The following is a 16989-nucleotide window of genomic DNA, read 5'->3' as shown; positions in this document are numbered from 1 at the left end:
TAAAATACAGCTTGAAGAAAAATAATGTGCTGTAGTTTCTAACCAATGAGTACAAAAAATACAGACAGGCTTTCTGTGTGTAGGTCAAGAGACTACTAATGGACCACTTGACACTGAAATGTTGTGTATTGTTTTTAACTTAAAAAAAGAAGGGGCAATTACTGTATCTCTGAATCACTGGAAATTACAGGATATTTAAAATAAAGCCCCCTTCAACGAAGTATAAAAACCTAAAGATTTTGTCCATGAAAAAAGTTTAGAAATAATTTTCCAAATTGTCTTTATTACATTTATATTTAAAAATAAGCAGGGCCGCGCACAGTGGCTCACATCTGTAATCCCAGCACTTTGGGAGGCTTAGGCGGGCAGATCACGAGGTCAGGAGATCAAGACCATCTTCACCAATCAACATGGTGAAACCCCGTCTGTACTAAAAATACAAAAATTAGCTGAGCGTAGTGGTGCACGCCTGTAGTAGCAGCTACTCAGGAGGCTGAGGCAGGAGAATCGCTTGAACCTGGCAGGCGGAGGTTGCAGTGAGCCAAGATTGCACCACTGCACTCTAGCCCAGATGACAGAGCAAGACTCCGTCTAAAAAAAAAAAAAAAAAAAAGGAAAACACATAAAATTATTCTAACCTCATTAAAATCTGGGGAAAACAATGAACTTAAAACTCACACATCACTAGACTTGCATTTCACAAACCCAAAACCCTGACTCAAATATAAATCAACTGCCACCGAAAACTAGACAATGGTTCTGCTGTAGGAACATTTGAAAACTAGATAGCAGCTCACTTTAATCAAACTTTCAAAATACTGTATTAACTTCATGAGTTTTAAAATTTAAGAATGGTGAAATAATTTCTTCAGGATACTTCCCACCCAAGATCAAGAATAGAGATGCAGAATAGCTATGTATATTAGAAAAAAATGCAAACAACAAATACCTCTGTAACCCCAATAAGCAAGAGGCTCTAAAAGCCTCTTACCAATTCTACCATCTGAATTAGCACAAATTACTGCATAATCCAACTTAAAGAATTATGAAGCTTAATATGTATTATGTATTAAAGATTAAGCCAACAAGTGACATTAGCTACCATGGGTTAACATATTTTACCTTATCTGTCTGGTTTCAAACTGATTCCATGATGAGTATTTCCATTATTAAATTAAAATGAAAACCTAGACTATAATGACCAAATTTTAAGATGGAACACCAAGTATTTAAAATTTAAAGATATTACATTTAAATAAATTTAAAGATATTACAGACCTAACAGCAGAATTTATTGAAAGCCTAATATGTGCTAAAATTAGAGATACAGCTAATTTTATTCTAATCGTTGTAATAATTCTGTAAAGCAGATATCATTATTTTCATTTTGTACCTGAAGAAAATGAGGCTTACAAGTAACTTGGCCAAGTCATACAGTAAGTGGCACACCTAGCATTAGGATCCAGACCCATGTGACAAAAAGCCTCCATGTGACAAAAAGCCTGTGTCTTTTGTAGTGTAACACATTATTTTTAATATTTTTAGTCCAAGATCCAAAACAGATTCATTTACTTCATTACAAGGCAATCCAGAAATGCTGAAAGAATTCAGTCCCCTTCTCTCTTGGTATAAGGTGAAGAAAAAGGAAAAAAAAAAATCAGTCCCCTGAGAGTTTATAAAGAAGGTACACCATGGTGACTTTAGCCTGAAAAGGTTGCCTTCATGTGACTGGTACAGTAATTAAGACACAGAGGTTATTTGCTTATCAGTAAAAATTAGCAAACACCAGAATCACCACCACAACCATGACATCCTGCCCTAATACACTGTGTAGCACTACTCTCCCTCTCCCAGCCCTAGCTATGAATTAAAATAATTTTATTGCTTGGTTCAAGTTGACTATCTGAATTCGTGAAGAAAATTTGTTATCATTCTTCTGAAATTAAAATTGGCATTTTTGTTTTCAAAATGTGTAGTTACAGGGAAAAAAAGTCTAATTGTAACTTCCACAAAGTGGTAAGTTATACTGAATAAGTTAACTAAAATTTTTCACACTGATGAACTACAATGTATGACTAGGAATTCAAACTAGATTAACTTTATCAATGTACATTTTCCCCTAGAAAAATATAGTTTAAACCTAAGCAGCGTAAATAATTTTGATATAGAGATTTAGAGATTTTGATATAGAGATCAGAGATTTAGAAATTACATAGGTAAAATTTTGCCTTCCACGTTTTAAAATCTTGTTTTCCACGTACTTTTATTCTTCTTAAAATACATAAAAGTTACTTTGATTACTGGTAACACCATTTACATGTTTGTTATATATACACACACATACTACACACATGCACATCCTCATACATTCTGTAGAAGCAAGTGTCTATCTACTTTGTATACTACTACCTACAACTTGGAATAGTGCCAAGCCCCTAATGGATGTGTAATTCATATATGATGAATAAACACAAGCTTTCTTCCTTTGTTTTAGGAACAAAACATTTAATTTTTCTAATATTATCAAATGATACATTAGAGGGTCTATGTATATATTTGCTTTTAGTGGAAAAAAAAGGATTTCTAGACTATAATATGATTGCAAAGGCTAGAAAGAGTTCCAAATACTTTTTAGACAACTTTTTCATACCTTAGTTCTTCTATTAATAAAATTAGGCTATGTATTCTCCAAAGGTTACTTGTTCAATTCAAGCAAAACCGAATGCAATGGATTCATATAGTCAAATAATATTACAAAAACATTAATGTAATCACTGATCTAGTTATGTAGAGAAACACACACTGCAGAGGTGTTTTCTCAAATTCTCATGAAATGTCAGCTTTCTCTTACCTACATGTTGAGTATCTCTTATCTGAGATTTTGCTTATTCTGGGAACAGAAGTGTTTGGATTTTGGAATATTTATACATATAAAATGAGGTATCTTGGGGATGGGACCCAAGTCTAACCATGAAATTCATTTATGTTTTATATATACCTTATTCACATACCCTGAGGGTAATTTTATACAATGTTACTAATATTTTGTGCAGAAAATAAGGTTTGTTTACACTGTACACTGAACCATCAGAAAGCAAAGGTGTCAGGTATGGAATTTTCCACTTGTGACACCATGTTGGCATTCAGAAGTTACAGATTTTGGAGTATTCAGGTTTTAGATTTTTGAATCAGAATGCTCAACCTGTATAATAAATCCATATTAACTTAAATTTTAGGAAGTAGCAAACTATCTTAAATACAGTTATTAGAAATAATCTTTGAAGAAAAGTATACATTACTAAAGTATAAGGATGTACTAATATGTAACTGTGAGATTAATGAAAAATCACATTTATATCAGACTGTGACATAAAAAATCTTAACTGTTAGAAATCCTGATAGATCCACGAGGTCAAATTAGGCCGAAAGAATTCTTAAATTTTAAGTCTTTGAGAAAGCTACTGATAATAAGGCAGCCTCTATCACCTAAAAATTAACTGTGGAAGAAATTATTTAAAAAATTTAATGCATGAAGATTATATATACTATCTGAATTGCTGCAAATTTAAAATTAGTAAAATATGAGTAATTCCAGCAAAACGACACAGGAGAACATGGCCTGCTAAAAAGTTAATGAGTATACAAAAGGAAAGAATAAGCAAAATACAATGTTAAATTAAAAAAAAAAAATAGGATCTGGCTCTGTCACCTGGGCTGGAGTATAGTGATGCAATCACAGCTCACTGCAACCTTGAACTCCTGGGCTCAAGCAATCCTCCTACCTCAGCCTCCCAAGTAGCTAGGACTGCAGGAGCATACCACCACACCTGGCTATGTTTCTCTCTCTCTCTCTTTCTATAGAGACAGAGTCTTGCTATGTTGCCCAGGCTGATCTTAAACTCTCGGCTTCAAGTGATCGTCTTGCCTCATTCTCCCAAAGTGTTAGGATTACAGGCATGAGCCACCATGCCCACCCAATGTCAACATTTTAATGTATATATTATTGATTTACAGGAAATTATGTAAATAAATAATGGATTGGATTCTAGAACTCAGGGTCACAAAATTTTTAGAGGATAAGAAATACTTCTGGTTTAGATTATCTAATCCCTTATTTAATATTACAATTATCTGAAAATAGTAAGTGATTTGGGGAAAAATGCTCATACAAAATATTATGAATGGACATAAAATATTATGAATGGACTCCAGGATTATGGTGTAGACCAGTTCAGTACCTTTCAAGAACACCACAATATCAGCTATTATTTAAAATGTTAATTCATACTGTAGGCTTCTTACAGTGAATTGAGGTTATTTAATATACGTTCTTTAACTGTGAATAGTAAGGCACACCCACTTTACAGATGGGGACTCAAGTTAACTTGTGACATGACATATTAATGGATTTTCTATAATTTGATGAAGGCTGTTAATAAATATACTTATGAACAGGTCCCAGATTTCTTAATTACTAATCAATATTCTGGGAAAGCACTGAACACATCCTTTAAAGAATTTTTTGAAAAATTTATCCCATTAATATACTGCAACTTCAAAATTTTAAGTGCATGAATTTGTATTTTAATATAACCAAGAGTGAGCTGCTCATTAATATCTTATTAATACCAACAATTCTGCCTGTTTTCATTACTATGAAAATAATTTTAAAGCGTGTCAGTGCAAGGTACCAACAAACTATTACCTTGAAAGAGATTTCTGAGGGAGTAACTTAATGATATTATTTCTCACATTTTTCACATCACAGTTAAAAAATTTAAAGATAAAGACAAAAGCTTAACTGTACACAAGACAGATAAAACTGAGCTAAATTATGTTTTATATATAATATATAAAAAATATGTAAATCCATATTTAAATAGATACAATTTTCTTTAAAATGACATTTACCTGACTGAGGAATTGCTTTTGCTGGAAATTAAAGGAGTCCTACATTAATGTTAACATTGTTTTCTAAATATTTAACTTCATGAGGAGAACTTAATTCTGGAAAGCTGATTTTCTCACAAATTGATTTCTTCATACATATATCTAACAAAATTTAACTAAAATTATGTAGCTGTTTAGTGAAAATATCCACCCCTTTTTACATATGTAAGTTTGGAATAATTTACAATAATATTGAGCAAAAATGTGCAAATTGAATGGAGAAAACTTCAGTTCTTTCCTAATAAAATTTTTTTCTTCTTCCAAAGATATTTTTGACTCCTGTAGCATCACCTAATCCACAGGTTCTTTAAATATAGTTCTGGACCAAGACCAGCATGTCATTACTACCGTCACTTAGGAGCTTGTTAGAAATGCAATTCTCAGGCCCCACCCACAGACTCACTAAATCATAAATGATGGAGGTATGGTCCAGAAATTTGTGTTTTAACAAGTTTTCCAGGTAATTCTGATACAAGCTATAGTTTGAGAACCAATGACCTAACCTAATTAACAATCAGCTCTAATTTTTTCATCCTTGCAAAAACAGTAGCTATAATAACGATGATAAAAACAATAGCAGTAAACTAGTACAACCACCACCATGTATCAAATACCCAACGTGTGCCAAGCACTGTACTCAGCATGTGTGTGTGTATATAAACATATATGAAATCTCATTTAATCTTCATAAAAACTTAGAGGAAAATCTCACCTCAATTTTACAAAAGAGGAAACAGGCATGAAAAAGAAAATTGTAGAAGGTCAAAGCATAAATAACAACAATAGGAGTTAAATTCAAATCCATGATACAAAGGCTATCGCTTTCTACTGTATACTACATATCTTAAAAAGCAGGTAACATATACAATAGCTCAGGCACTATTTTTAATTAATGTGATTATTTAACTAGAAGGTTAACTCATAAATACGCCTTCTGAAAACACAATAGTCACATGAATTGGAACTGTTAAAATAATTCAAATACAAAATACAGTATGTGGACTTGGTCTGAGAAGTAAAGACATTTACCACTGAGAAACATCTAAAAAAAAAAAAGATTTAATTTCTTATGTGGATCTTATTTGGTGTTGTCTGTTAGGGGACATCTGTTTTTGTTTTTTTTTTTTTGAGACGGAGTCTCGCTCTGTCGCCCAGGCTGGAGTTCAGTGGCGCGATCTCGGCTCACTGCAAGCTCCGCCTCCCAGGTTCACGCCATTCTCCTGCCTCAGCCTCCCGAGTAGCTGGGACTACAGGCACCCTCCACCAGGCCCAGCTAATTTTTTTTTTTGTATTTTTAGTAGAGACGGGGTTTCTCTGTTACCCAGGATGGTCTTGATCTCCTGATCTCATGATCCACCCACCTCAGCCTCCCAAAGTGCTGGGATTACAGGTGTGAGCCACTGCACCCGGCTTTTTGAGTTTTATATGAAATCTTGGGATGTAAAAATTTTTGTGATAAATATCTGGTAGGCATTTTACATTGTCTTCTTAAAATGTTTTACCTTTTTAAATAATCATTTTAGTAAAGCAGATTCAAAACTACAAACAAACAAAAAAACAAATTGACAACTAAAAAATTGTCCAAAGAACTGTCAGAAACATTTTTCTGCTGTTTAAATTTATTTAAAACAAACAAATTTAACTCTTTAATTTATAAACCTCAGAATCATTGATGGAAAATGTATGACAAAAATCATGGAGTTGTGAAATCAGATAATGTAGAGAATAATATATAGAGTGGAGAGAATATTATATTCTCTCCACATGTAGAGAATAATATATTCTCTACTAGGCAGACTAAATAAACACAAGGTACTAAACGCAGGTATGAAATATGCATTGACACTGATGAAAATTTTGCACATGGGACAGTTAGAAAGGCGTTTAAGTGAGGAAAAGTTGCAAAACCAAAATAAAATAATCAACATTTCTCCATAGCCGATTTCTCCCCAATATTTAGCAAAATAGTCACAGAAATAGTCATGGTTAACGCCTGTAATTTTCTTTCTTAAAATTACTTGCAAATAAACATTCAGATGTATTTCCTGCAACTAGTCCAAGTGTAAAAAGCCTGTTTATATACTGCTTTTAGAAAAATCTCATCCTTGCTTAAAGTTACAAAAATATAAAAATATATGACTGGGGTTGCAAGAGAGTATCTTTATTTTACAAAGCAGTAGACACAAAAAAATATTTCAAATGTTACCAAGGCTTATGCAAAATTACAAAATATCTTACCAAATTCAATAATGTAACTATCAGTGAAACCAATTGTTTTGGGACACTCTTCTAAGAGTGTCAAGCCAAGGAGATGGAATTAAACAGTTGGCAAATATGTGGCACATTACTGGAATTGGATGTATTGGTACTTATAAACAGATAAAAGAGGACACTTCTTTTTTCAAGTTTAGATTTATACATTTGCACATGGAAAGAAATATACCTTAGCTACTTTCCTCCAGTTAAGACAGTCAAAGAAGTAATATGTTCCCCTCTCATAGGTATTGGTTTTCATTGTTGGCTCCATGCCTGGTGCCCTGGTAATCCATACTCGTTCTTCTTTGTGGTATCTCCAATCACGGTTAAAACTTCAATTTTTAAAAGAAAAGATAATTAACTTTTTCCTGTGGCTTACATCAAACATGTTCTACATTTTGTAAAGCTTTCCTCCGGAAAAAAAAAATTACACATAAAATAAATAAATATGAATGCGTCCTACTCATTTATTATAAGTTATTAAATACAACCGCATTGAAATATAGAAAAAATATTTCTTAATTTGTCCAGAAGGCACACTAATTAATACACACACTTTTATTTAACTAAAGAAACTTTTTATACAAACAAGGATTTTAAAAGTTTTATAAGCAATGTGATAAAAACATAGGCAGACCAAATAAAGACACAATGTGTTGCAAAAACTTCACTCCTTTCTTGCTCTTCTTAACGCTCAAAAGAAATTGAGGTATCTCCAACTATTTGCATTATTTGATAAGGAATTAAATACAAACTATATTTGAATTAATTATGTAAATTCCACATAATTTTTAAAGTATCTTGAAACTAGAGCATTTTGAAAAATTATACTGAATATATTTATTTTTTATTCAAATTTCAGATTCTAAATTCTCAAAAGCTAAGAGAAAATCCATTACAATTCATAAAAGAATCAATGAGAATTTACACTACTTGTAAACTGAGGAAGTAACATCCAGAGGAGGTAATGTCCCACAAAATAAACCTCCATGTAAAGAAATGCTTTCCTACCAACGTCATGAGGTAGTTTTTAAGACATAAATAAAATATGAAAACAGAACTGCCAGTGATAGATGAATGAGTGCCTGAATGTATTTATTTACTTATGAACAATTAAAAGGAACAACAGGTAATAATCTCTATTCTCACAAAAATGAAGGAAAAACATAAGGGAAAAATCCTCTCAGTTGTGAAATGAAACGAAACAATTCATTATCAACATACTGAATTGTATACTTTAAACTATTTGATCCAAAGCCATTTATAGAAATGTTATTAGAAATGTTATGAAATACTTAAATTTGTGAAAAGGTCTCCCAATCATAAGGTCATAAATAATTACTAATAGTTTACTCTATAGTAAACATAATTGTCAATTGATAACAAAATGTGTTGCCAACTGTACATTTGAGTAACGACAGAAAACTTAATTTTAGAGCATCAGGTAAATACAGAACTGCTCAGGGAAAAAATATCAATGAACCAATTTCTTTACATTAATATTTGTTTAAACTGGCCAATAGACTGCTGATAATGAAAATGTGGACTTTAATCAGCACTTCAAAACATACAACAAATATGCACACTGCCTTGCTTATAAATAACAATGTTTATGAAATGATTAAATTCAGTATCAAATTATTTATACATATGGTTCCACAAGGAATAAAAACCATAGTCATGAATATCATATAATTCACATATTTACAAAAATTAGATTCACCAAATCCATGAGTTATGTCAATTCTGTCTTCTTACAAATCTGGCACTTATTAGTTATTTTTAGAGACAGGGTCTTGCACTGTCAGCCACACTAGAGTGCAATGGCACAATCATAGCTCACTGACACCTCAAACTCCTGGGCTCAAGCGATCCTCCTGCTGTAGCCTCCCAAGTAGCTAGGACTATATAGATGTGTGCCACCACACCTAGCTAATATTTTCCTTTATTTTTTGTAGAAATGTGGTTTGCTGTGTTGCCCAGGCTGTCCCTAACTTCTGGCCTCAAGTGATCTGTCCACCTCAGCCTCCCAAAGTGCTGGGATTACAAGTGTGAGCCACTGCACCCAGCTTCAGCATTAAGTTTGAAATTATTTTTAGGTATATAGATTATGAAGCCATGGTTAAGATACGGTTTTAATCTAAATTAAATTCACTTTAATAATGTAAAAATAAATTTCTTGATGGAGAAATAGTTCCATTTAAAGATAGCCATCATCACTTAAAGATGTTTTCAGCATAGTCAAGATCCACTATAATACGAAAGTGATTAAAATACTTTGAACATACAGCTCCACTGCAGCTAAAAGTTGTAATACGTCTCCTCCGTTCATGTAATAGAGATAGAAGAGAAGGTCTTCACCATATCGGCCAAGTTTTATTGCAGCCAGCTGAAAAAGAAAAATAACTTATTCTGAAATATAAAACAAATCTGCAAATCCTAATATATAGTTGCTACTACTAAAGTAAAAATGGAGAGATAAACAGAAACTCCCCACTTTGTAGTAGATAACTGTTATTACATGATTACACAGATAGGTAGTTACGATTCTAAAAGGGAATTTCCTCATTTAAATGACTGAAGTCATTTAAACAATTATTTCTGATACATCTAATTGATATGCTGACTGGAAGAAAAGCTCAATAAAGACTTCCAAGCAAGATCCACTAAAAGGATTTAATACCCAATGGGGAAACGATCCTAACAATAGCATTGTGCTCAGAGATCTAGGACTTGTATTCAAGTCCTGGTTTTATTACTCATTAATATGACTGTGTCCTAGTTATTTAACATCTCTTAGCTTTACTTGTCAAATGTGGACAATGACACCTATGAGGGTTACTAAGAAAGTAAATAAAATGAGTGAAGGTATATGAAAGCACCTTGTAGAGTGCCAAATATATAGACGGCTTATAAAAAATGTTAAACTGAATCTATATCTGACAGTGAATGATTCACAAGTCAGTTGTATGCTTTCAGCAAATCACAGATGATGAATACAAAAATCATAAAGAAATGGCTTTTCAGTTTGTTTAAATAGATGTCTGAAAGATGATTGCTTTACATTTCTCTCCCCAAGGTAGAAACATAACTGCTTACCAAACTGTAAAACATAGGTTCAATAGTCTCAAATTTTCACATTTAAATAAACCTTAAAACTGTCCCAAAACAACATTTTTATCTCGTTATTCGATCCTATATCGAAATACTTATTTGGTTATTACACATTCTCTGAATGTAATTTTTCTCTCCATTCATGTTATCCCTATTCAGGCAGCAGCCCCAATGTGACAAATTCTCCTAAATTAGTATTTCTCAAATTGGCAATAAGAAAAGGTTCTGGAACACTTTGGTAATTGGAGCGAAAGAGCTCTACAGTGGAGGTGGGAGCAAATCACACAATCCGCAAATAGAAAATAGGAGACCTCTCCATCTTGTATTTCTTGCCTTCTATCTACTCAAGTATTAGAAGACATTGAGAAAGGTATCCCTTTACTTGCCTGTCCACAACATCAACATCCACTTGACCACAGAACTGTAAGGCACACTCAGAATGCTGTTGTATGTATACACATACACATAGATATTTATACACAAATATATAACAAAAATATATTTTTTCACTAAATTGTAGTTTCCCAAGGCTAAAATTTAGGTATCATTGTGAATATTTTTTGGTAATAGAAACAAACTCTCAGTTCTTCTAAAGCAAAAAGTGCCACCATTTTCTTTCTTAGATTGAAAAAAGAGAGATTAAGCTGTAATCTGTTGTTAATAACTACTTTAGAATTAGAATTTTAGGTGATTTAAAAAAATGGAAATGAAAAAATACAGAGAAAAGTCAAAGGTTATAAATAGTTTTTAAAGATACAGACCATCTCATTAAAAACACTGTATCTGTAATACTTGTAACGAAAATCTTTTTACTGGTAAGGTCATAAAATAAGATTATCAGAAGGATATTTATCAAATGTTCCAATCTAGTTTATTCCCATCAACTGCGGTTATGGTTGTAACCTGTTGTTAAATATAAGAATTTTTATTTTTTACCAGTCCTAACATTTACCATTTAACAAGTTAACATGGACATATGAAAGCATATCCCTGAGACCATTACTAATTATTTCAAAAATAGTATGCTGCCTGAACTGAAAAACATGTGAAAAATAGATAAATTCATGCTGACTGAGTAGAATAATAAACTACACTCACCTTATCCCTAATGTGAATGTTCGTTAAGTACTCAGATGGAACATGGAAGTCTGGATAATAAAATGAAAGAAGCCTTATTAACTGATTCTCAATTGTAAATTTCTTTTTAAAAGGTCTAAACACAAATAGATTCTCCTACCTATGTCTTGAGGTCGACAAGGTGAAGATGCCCAGGGTGACGCAAATTTGGGGTAGAGATTTCTGAATAAGGAGGAAAAGAAAACATTTTGAAATCCAGAAAAAGAGATTTCTAATTTTATTTCAGGAAAAACAAAGACTCCAACTGTAAAATGACCATCTTTACTTCTAATTCCCTTACTTGGGTTTACTGACTTATACAGAAGCAAATGAAGATTGTGTGTGTTTGTGTGTGTGTCTGTAAAATATGATAGGACTCCTTCCCTCAGTATTCTTGCAATACAGTATAAATAACACAACATATCACAATATACAAAACATGATTAAAAATTTTCTACTTTTACTTGATTTCAACTCAAGATGCTTTAAATTCTTCAACACCATGCTCCCAATATAAATTAAATTTTAAATAAATTTTAAATAAATTTCCCATTTATTTGTGTGGCAAGAAGAAAACTGAGTAACTATTTGCAAAAGTTTAAATTCATCAAATATTTACTGAGTGCCTATTATATGCCTGGCACTGTTCTAGGAGCTTACGACACATCAGTGAACAAAACAAGATCACTGACAACATGAAACTTACTTTCTGGTTGAGGATGGTGGATTGGAGGGGGACAGACAAAATCAATTAACAGAATAAATAAATAAACAATGGCCCATGTTAGAGGGGAACTGGGAGGGGAGACTGGATGCATAATTATTAAATAGGGTGGTCAGTTAAGTTTCATTAAGGTGGTCAGATCTGAAGATTTGAAGGCTATAAGGGACATAGTCATATTAATTATCTGGCAGAAGACTCTTCTAGTCTGAGGGAACTCCTAGAGCAACTAAGGCAGGGACATGACTGACATGTCTGAGATATAACAAGGTGGCCAGTGAAGCTGGAATACAGTGAACAAAGGGAAAAGCTGTTGAGGTGGGGTTAGGGGACAAACAATAATCATGTAAGACCTTGCAGGCCTGTGAAGATTTGGGGTTTCTGGTCAAGCGCGGTGGCTCACACCTGTAATTCCAATACTCTGGAAGGCCAAGGTGGGCAGACCACTTGAAGTGAGGAGTTAGAGACCAGCCTGGCCAACACGGTGAAATCCCGTCTCTACTAAAAATACAAAAATTAGCTGGGCATGGTGGCACATGCCTGCAATCCCAGCTACTCAGGAGAATCGCTTGGACCTGGGAGGCGGAGGTTGTAATGACCCGAGATTGCATCACTGCACTCCAGCCTGGGTGACAAGAGCAAGACTCTGTCTCAAAAAAAAAAAAAAAAAAAAAAAAAAAAAAAAAAAAAAAGATTTGGGGTTTTTAATCATAATGAAACCACAAACATTTACTGGGTGTTGAGCAGAGGAGTAATTTATTAAAAAAGGATTGTCTTGGCTGTTATATGAAGAGATTGTATGGGAAGGGGTATAAGGACAATCAGGGACCCCCAGTGACTGGCTAATGGAGTATTCAGGCAAGAGAGAACGATTCAAACAAGGGTGGTAGCAGTTAAAAGTAGTGAGCTTTGGTTAGATTCTGTATATATTTTGGGAAAAGCCTGATTATGGGGTATAAAAGAAAGAGGAGTTAAGAATAATGCCAAGTTTCTGGAAGTACAGAGTTACCACTAACTGAGATTGGAAAGGCTGTAGACAGAATAAGTTGGGGGGTGATCATTCAAGAAATATTTAATTGGCAATTGAATGTAGAAATCTCAAACTCAGAAGTGTGGAATGGAAACATATGTTTGGGATTCCTCAATATATATGGTATTTAAAACAATAAGACTAGAAAAAGATCATCAAGGATGTAAATGCAGAGAAGAGGAATGACACAGAGGTCAAGAAGAAAAGGAGGAGGTACCAGCAAAGGAAACTGAAAAAGACCAACCAGTGAAGATGAGGTAAAAATGGTGCTCTCAAATTCAAGTACAAGAACGTGTATCAAGGAGCAAGAGTTCCTCCAAGTGACCACTGAATTTAATAACATGAAGGTCATTTGGTGACCTTGATAAAAGCAGCTTTAGTGAAGTGGCAGGGACAAAATCCTGACTGAAATGGGCTTACCAGAGAATGGGAGAAGACCAAGTCGGAGAAATGGAGATGACTCTTTGAAAAGTTTCGCTTCAAAGGGAAATAAAGAAATGGGAAAGTAACTTACGGAGGAGGTTGGATCAAAGAAAGATTTTCTTCTAAGATGAGAGAAGTAACAATGTATTTCTATGTTGATGAAAATGACCCAACAAAGTTTGAAAATGTGTTGTAAGTAGAACGCATGGGTCAATTATGGTAATACGGTGGAAAACAAGAATAACATAGGTGTAGGTGGCTGTAGGTAGTCAGGTAGTCAGATTTGTTGGCTAGACTGTGCTAAATGTGCTCTTCTAATTGCTTCCATCTTTCTTAGTACAGTAAAAGTGAAAAGCAAGATCATCATTTGATAGTAAGAATAAGGAGAAAAGGTATTAGGGGCATGCAGAAGTGTACGATAGTTACATAAGAGAGCAAAAGAGTAAATGGACTAAGCATGCAAGGTATAATTATCACTGGTAGAATTAAGAGCCTACTTTTGAGGCTCCTGGGCATGAAAATAAAGGAAGACCAGGCAGTGATATCATGTGTTTTTCTCTAGCAGAGCTCAGTAGCACAGGTCAGGAATGAAATAGGCAGAAACAATCAGTACTGTAGCTTTGGCCATGCAAGTATAACAACATGAGAAAATGGCAAGTAGTCATGGGATATGTAAATGAACAATTATGACTGACCACAGAATTTCATGGGTAAGAAGGGAGTTGATCACAGGGGAAAAGAGACGGGGATCTGGAAGAACAGTTAAAATACCGAAGAATCAATAGATTGAAGGTCCCAATGGAGTGAAATGATTACAGGAATCACAGTACTAGAAGAAGAGAAATAGAAAATAGAAAGTGGAAGTTGGAAAGCATGCGAGCTCAGATTTTAAAATTGAGAGACTGCAGTTACGAACAATGACTAGGTCAAAGGGATAACTAAAGGAGTGGCTGAAGTATACTACAGGACAAAAATTCCTGGAGGAAAGAAATTCAAGGAGCTGAGATTTCAGGATTCTGGAAGGTGTGTGTGTGTGTGTGTGTGTGTGTATATATACACACACACACACATATATACATGCACATGCACACACACACACACACACATAAAATGCCAAATTATAAAAGGAATACTGCAGAGTGACAGTGATCTAAGAACTAACATGAATGGGAATGACCCAGAGAATCAGCAGGTTAACAATGAGTAGCAGTAGGTGAGATAATTTGATGACATGATATTAAAAACTGGAAGTCTGAAGAGGTATTATATACAGACATGGAAAAACAGAAAAAACTTACTCAGGAGAGTTCAGATTGAGGCCTAATGTTGTTAAGTCACTTCCTAATGCAAGATGTACCATTCCTGGGTCTGTCTCTGCTGCCCTGATAAAAGTTAACAGGCCAATCATTCCAAATTGGTCCGTCACCATCCCTTGAGGAATGTTAGTAACCCGACCTGGGTAGGAAAAACACAGTTGCTTTTATTTTCAAGAAAAAGTTAAAAAAAAGAAAAAAAAGCATTCTATAATATCTTTGACATAGATTTCTAGAGTCCCACCATCAGGTAACACCTGGATCCCTTTTTTCTGCTGGTTATTATTTTGTGTTGTTGAACTTTTATCTCCAGGGAATTTGGGTCCATCTGTACTTGAAGTTGTCTTGCCAGATGTATTCAAATTCTAGCATGAAAAAAATTAAATGTGACATTAAAATTTGTTAAGTATACAAATTCAAGTTCACTTATTAATACCTTGCTATTTATTCTTTATTACATTTAAATTGGTAGTTAAATTATTACCTGTTTTTCAAGTTCTATAGAAAACTGTTTCCATCATTGTTCCATGGTATACAAATAAATCCTATATCATCCACATTTGAGTATTTAAAGAAAAAGAAATCAAGGGAAAATATCTTATTTATCTCAGATCTTCAGTCACAGAAAAAAAAAATCTATCTCTTTCTCAGGTCTTTATGCTTTGGGATACACTTGAAGTTACACTCCTCAATGCTTTCATGTAAAAGAGAAACTAAATATAGTATATTACCTAAAATCACCAAAGCTACCTCAAAGATAAGTTAGACATATAAGCTTTAAAACTTTGTACTTATTTTAATTCTTACCAATCTTCTTTATCAATTATTTTAATAATATATAAACTCCCATCACACACAGAGAAAAGCTATTTTCAGTGAAATGTGGAAGAAATAAACATATTTGTTAAGTCAGAAAGAAGAAGCTGAGTTGGTTGAATCAACACAGGTATAAAAATGTGTATAAATTCTTCAAGGAGAAAACTTACTCAAGAAAAACACAGCTCCTTAGAAGGCTATATTATCAAACTTCATGGGATCCAGCTGACAGGGACTACAATAAAAGTCTAAATTAACTCTGAGAAGTTCAACAGAAATTTGCAAACCTATATGAAATAGGGAAAAAATAGGCTATCTTCTAAGTTATAAAGCTTTTCCACATTCTTCAGAAGTTAGGTTATTACAGATATCAAGATAAAACAGTTTTGTAATAGTATTTAGTAAGTAATTGTTAATATAAGAGAAATCTGAAGGGAAAAACTACATCACTCACATACACACTTCTCAGTTACTTACAGATTTACTGTCATCATTACTTGATGTTGGATCTTTATAGCTGGAGCCTGGTAATGCTGGAAAATCTTCATTGTGTATTGAGAAGTCCTGGGATTGTTCATTTGCTGGTTTTGTTACCATTCCAACTATGTAATGAAAATAATCCGGAGAATTGCAATTGATATTTATGATATTTTGCTACAGATTATAAAGTTAACTTTCCTCATGATAATACACCAAAAGGTTTCTTTTTTTTAATGCTATGAAAGCGTACTTCAAAAAATTAGTATCCAGGGTAACAATGAAGAACTAAATTTTCATTTACTGATTAATAACTCAACATACAAAATAATACAAGGGAAATCAACAGTAATCCATGTCATGCGTAGGTGCTTAAAAATTTAATTTGATATTGGATTAATTATTAACAATTTTGGTTTAAAAGCTTGTTTTATTTAAATATTTGACTAGATATTATAAATACCAGTTAACTCTCAAATACAAATGAACAAAATAAAATTTAAAAGAATATGTCAGTATTCTACTTGAAAGCGACTTACAGAGTGAGCAAATTGCAATCAATTATAAAACAACTCCATATTATTTCAGATTTTCTTGGACTCCATGTTATAGATGTAAAACATGCAAGAACTGGGAAATAATCCTCCCACTATACTTGGCATTAGTCGGGCCCTTATTGGAGAACAATATCCAGTTTGGGGCTCCACAATTCAAGAACGATATGGAGAAACTAGAGATGGTCCAAGGAGAGCAACGGGAATGATTAAAGGGAT

General features: G+C 33.4%; 1 protein-coding gene across 2 annotated transcripts in view; it reads right to left on the bottom strand.

The window, feature by feature from the left end:
* CNOT2 (CCR4-NOT transcription complex subunit 2) overlaps positions 1-16989 on the bottom strand; it is a 112287-nt gene that overhangs the window by 1300 nt on the left and 93998 nt on the right. For both annotated transcript variants that reach the window (XM_003808733.5, XM_034936220.2), the window contains exons 9-15: positions 16217-16341; positions 15168-15288; positions 14909-15065; positions 11558-11619; positions 11419-11468; positions 9495-9595; positions 7394-7538 (exon numbers count right to left, since the gene is read on the bottom strand). In XM_003808733.5, the coding sequence (XP_003808781.1) occupies positions 7394-7538; positions 9495-9595; positions 11419-11468; positions 11558-11619; positions 14909-15065; positions 15168-15288; positions 16217-16341 (761 nt within the window). The remainder of the gene's footprint in view (positions 1-7393; positions 7539-9494; positions 9596-11418; positions 11469-11557; positions 11620-14908; positions 15066-15167; positions 15289-16216; positions 16342-16989) is intronic.

This window comes from Pan paniscus, chromosome 10 (genome assembly GCF_029289425.2).
Source record: "Pan paniscus chromosome 10, NHGRI_mPanPan1-v2.0_pri, whole genome shotgun sequence".
Lineage (NCBI taxonomy): Eukaryota > Metazoa > Chordata > Mammalia > Primates > Hominidae > Pan > Pan paniscus.
Note: the sequence above shows the minus strand (reverse complement) of the source record. Positions and strands in the feature narration are given on the sequence as shown.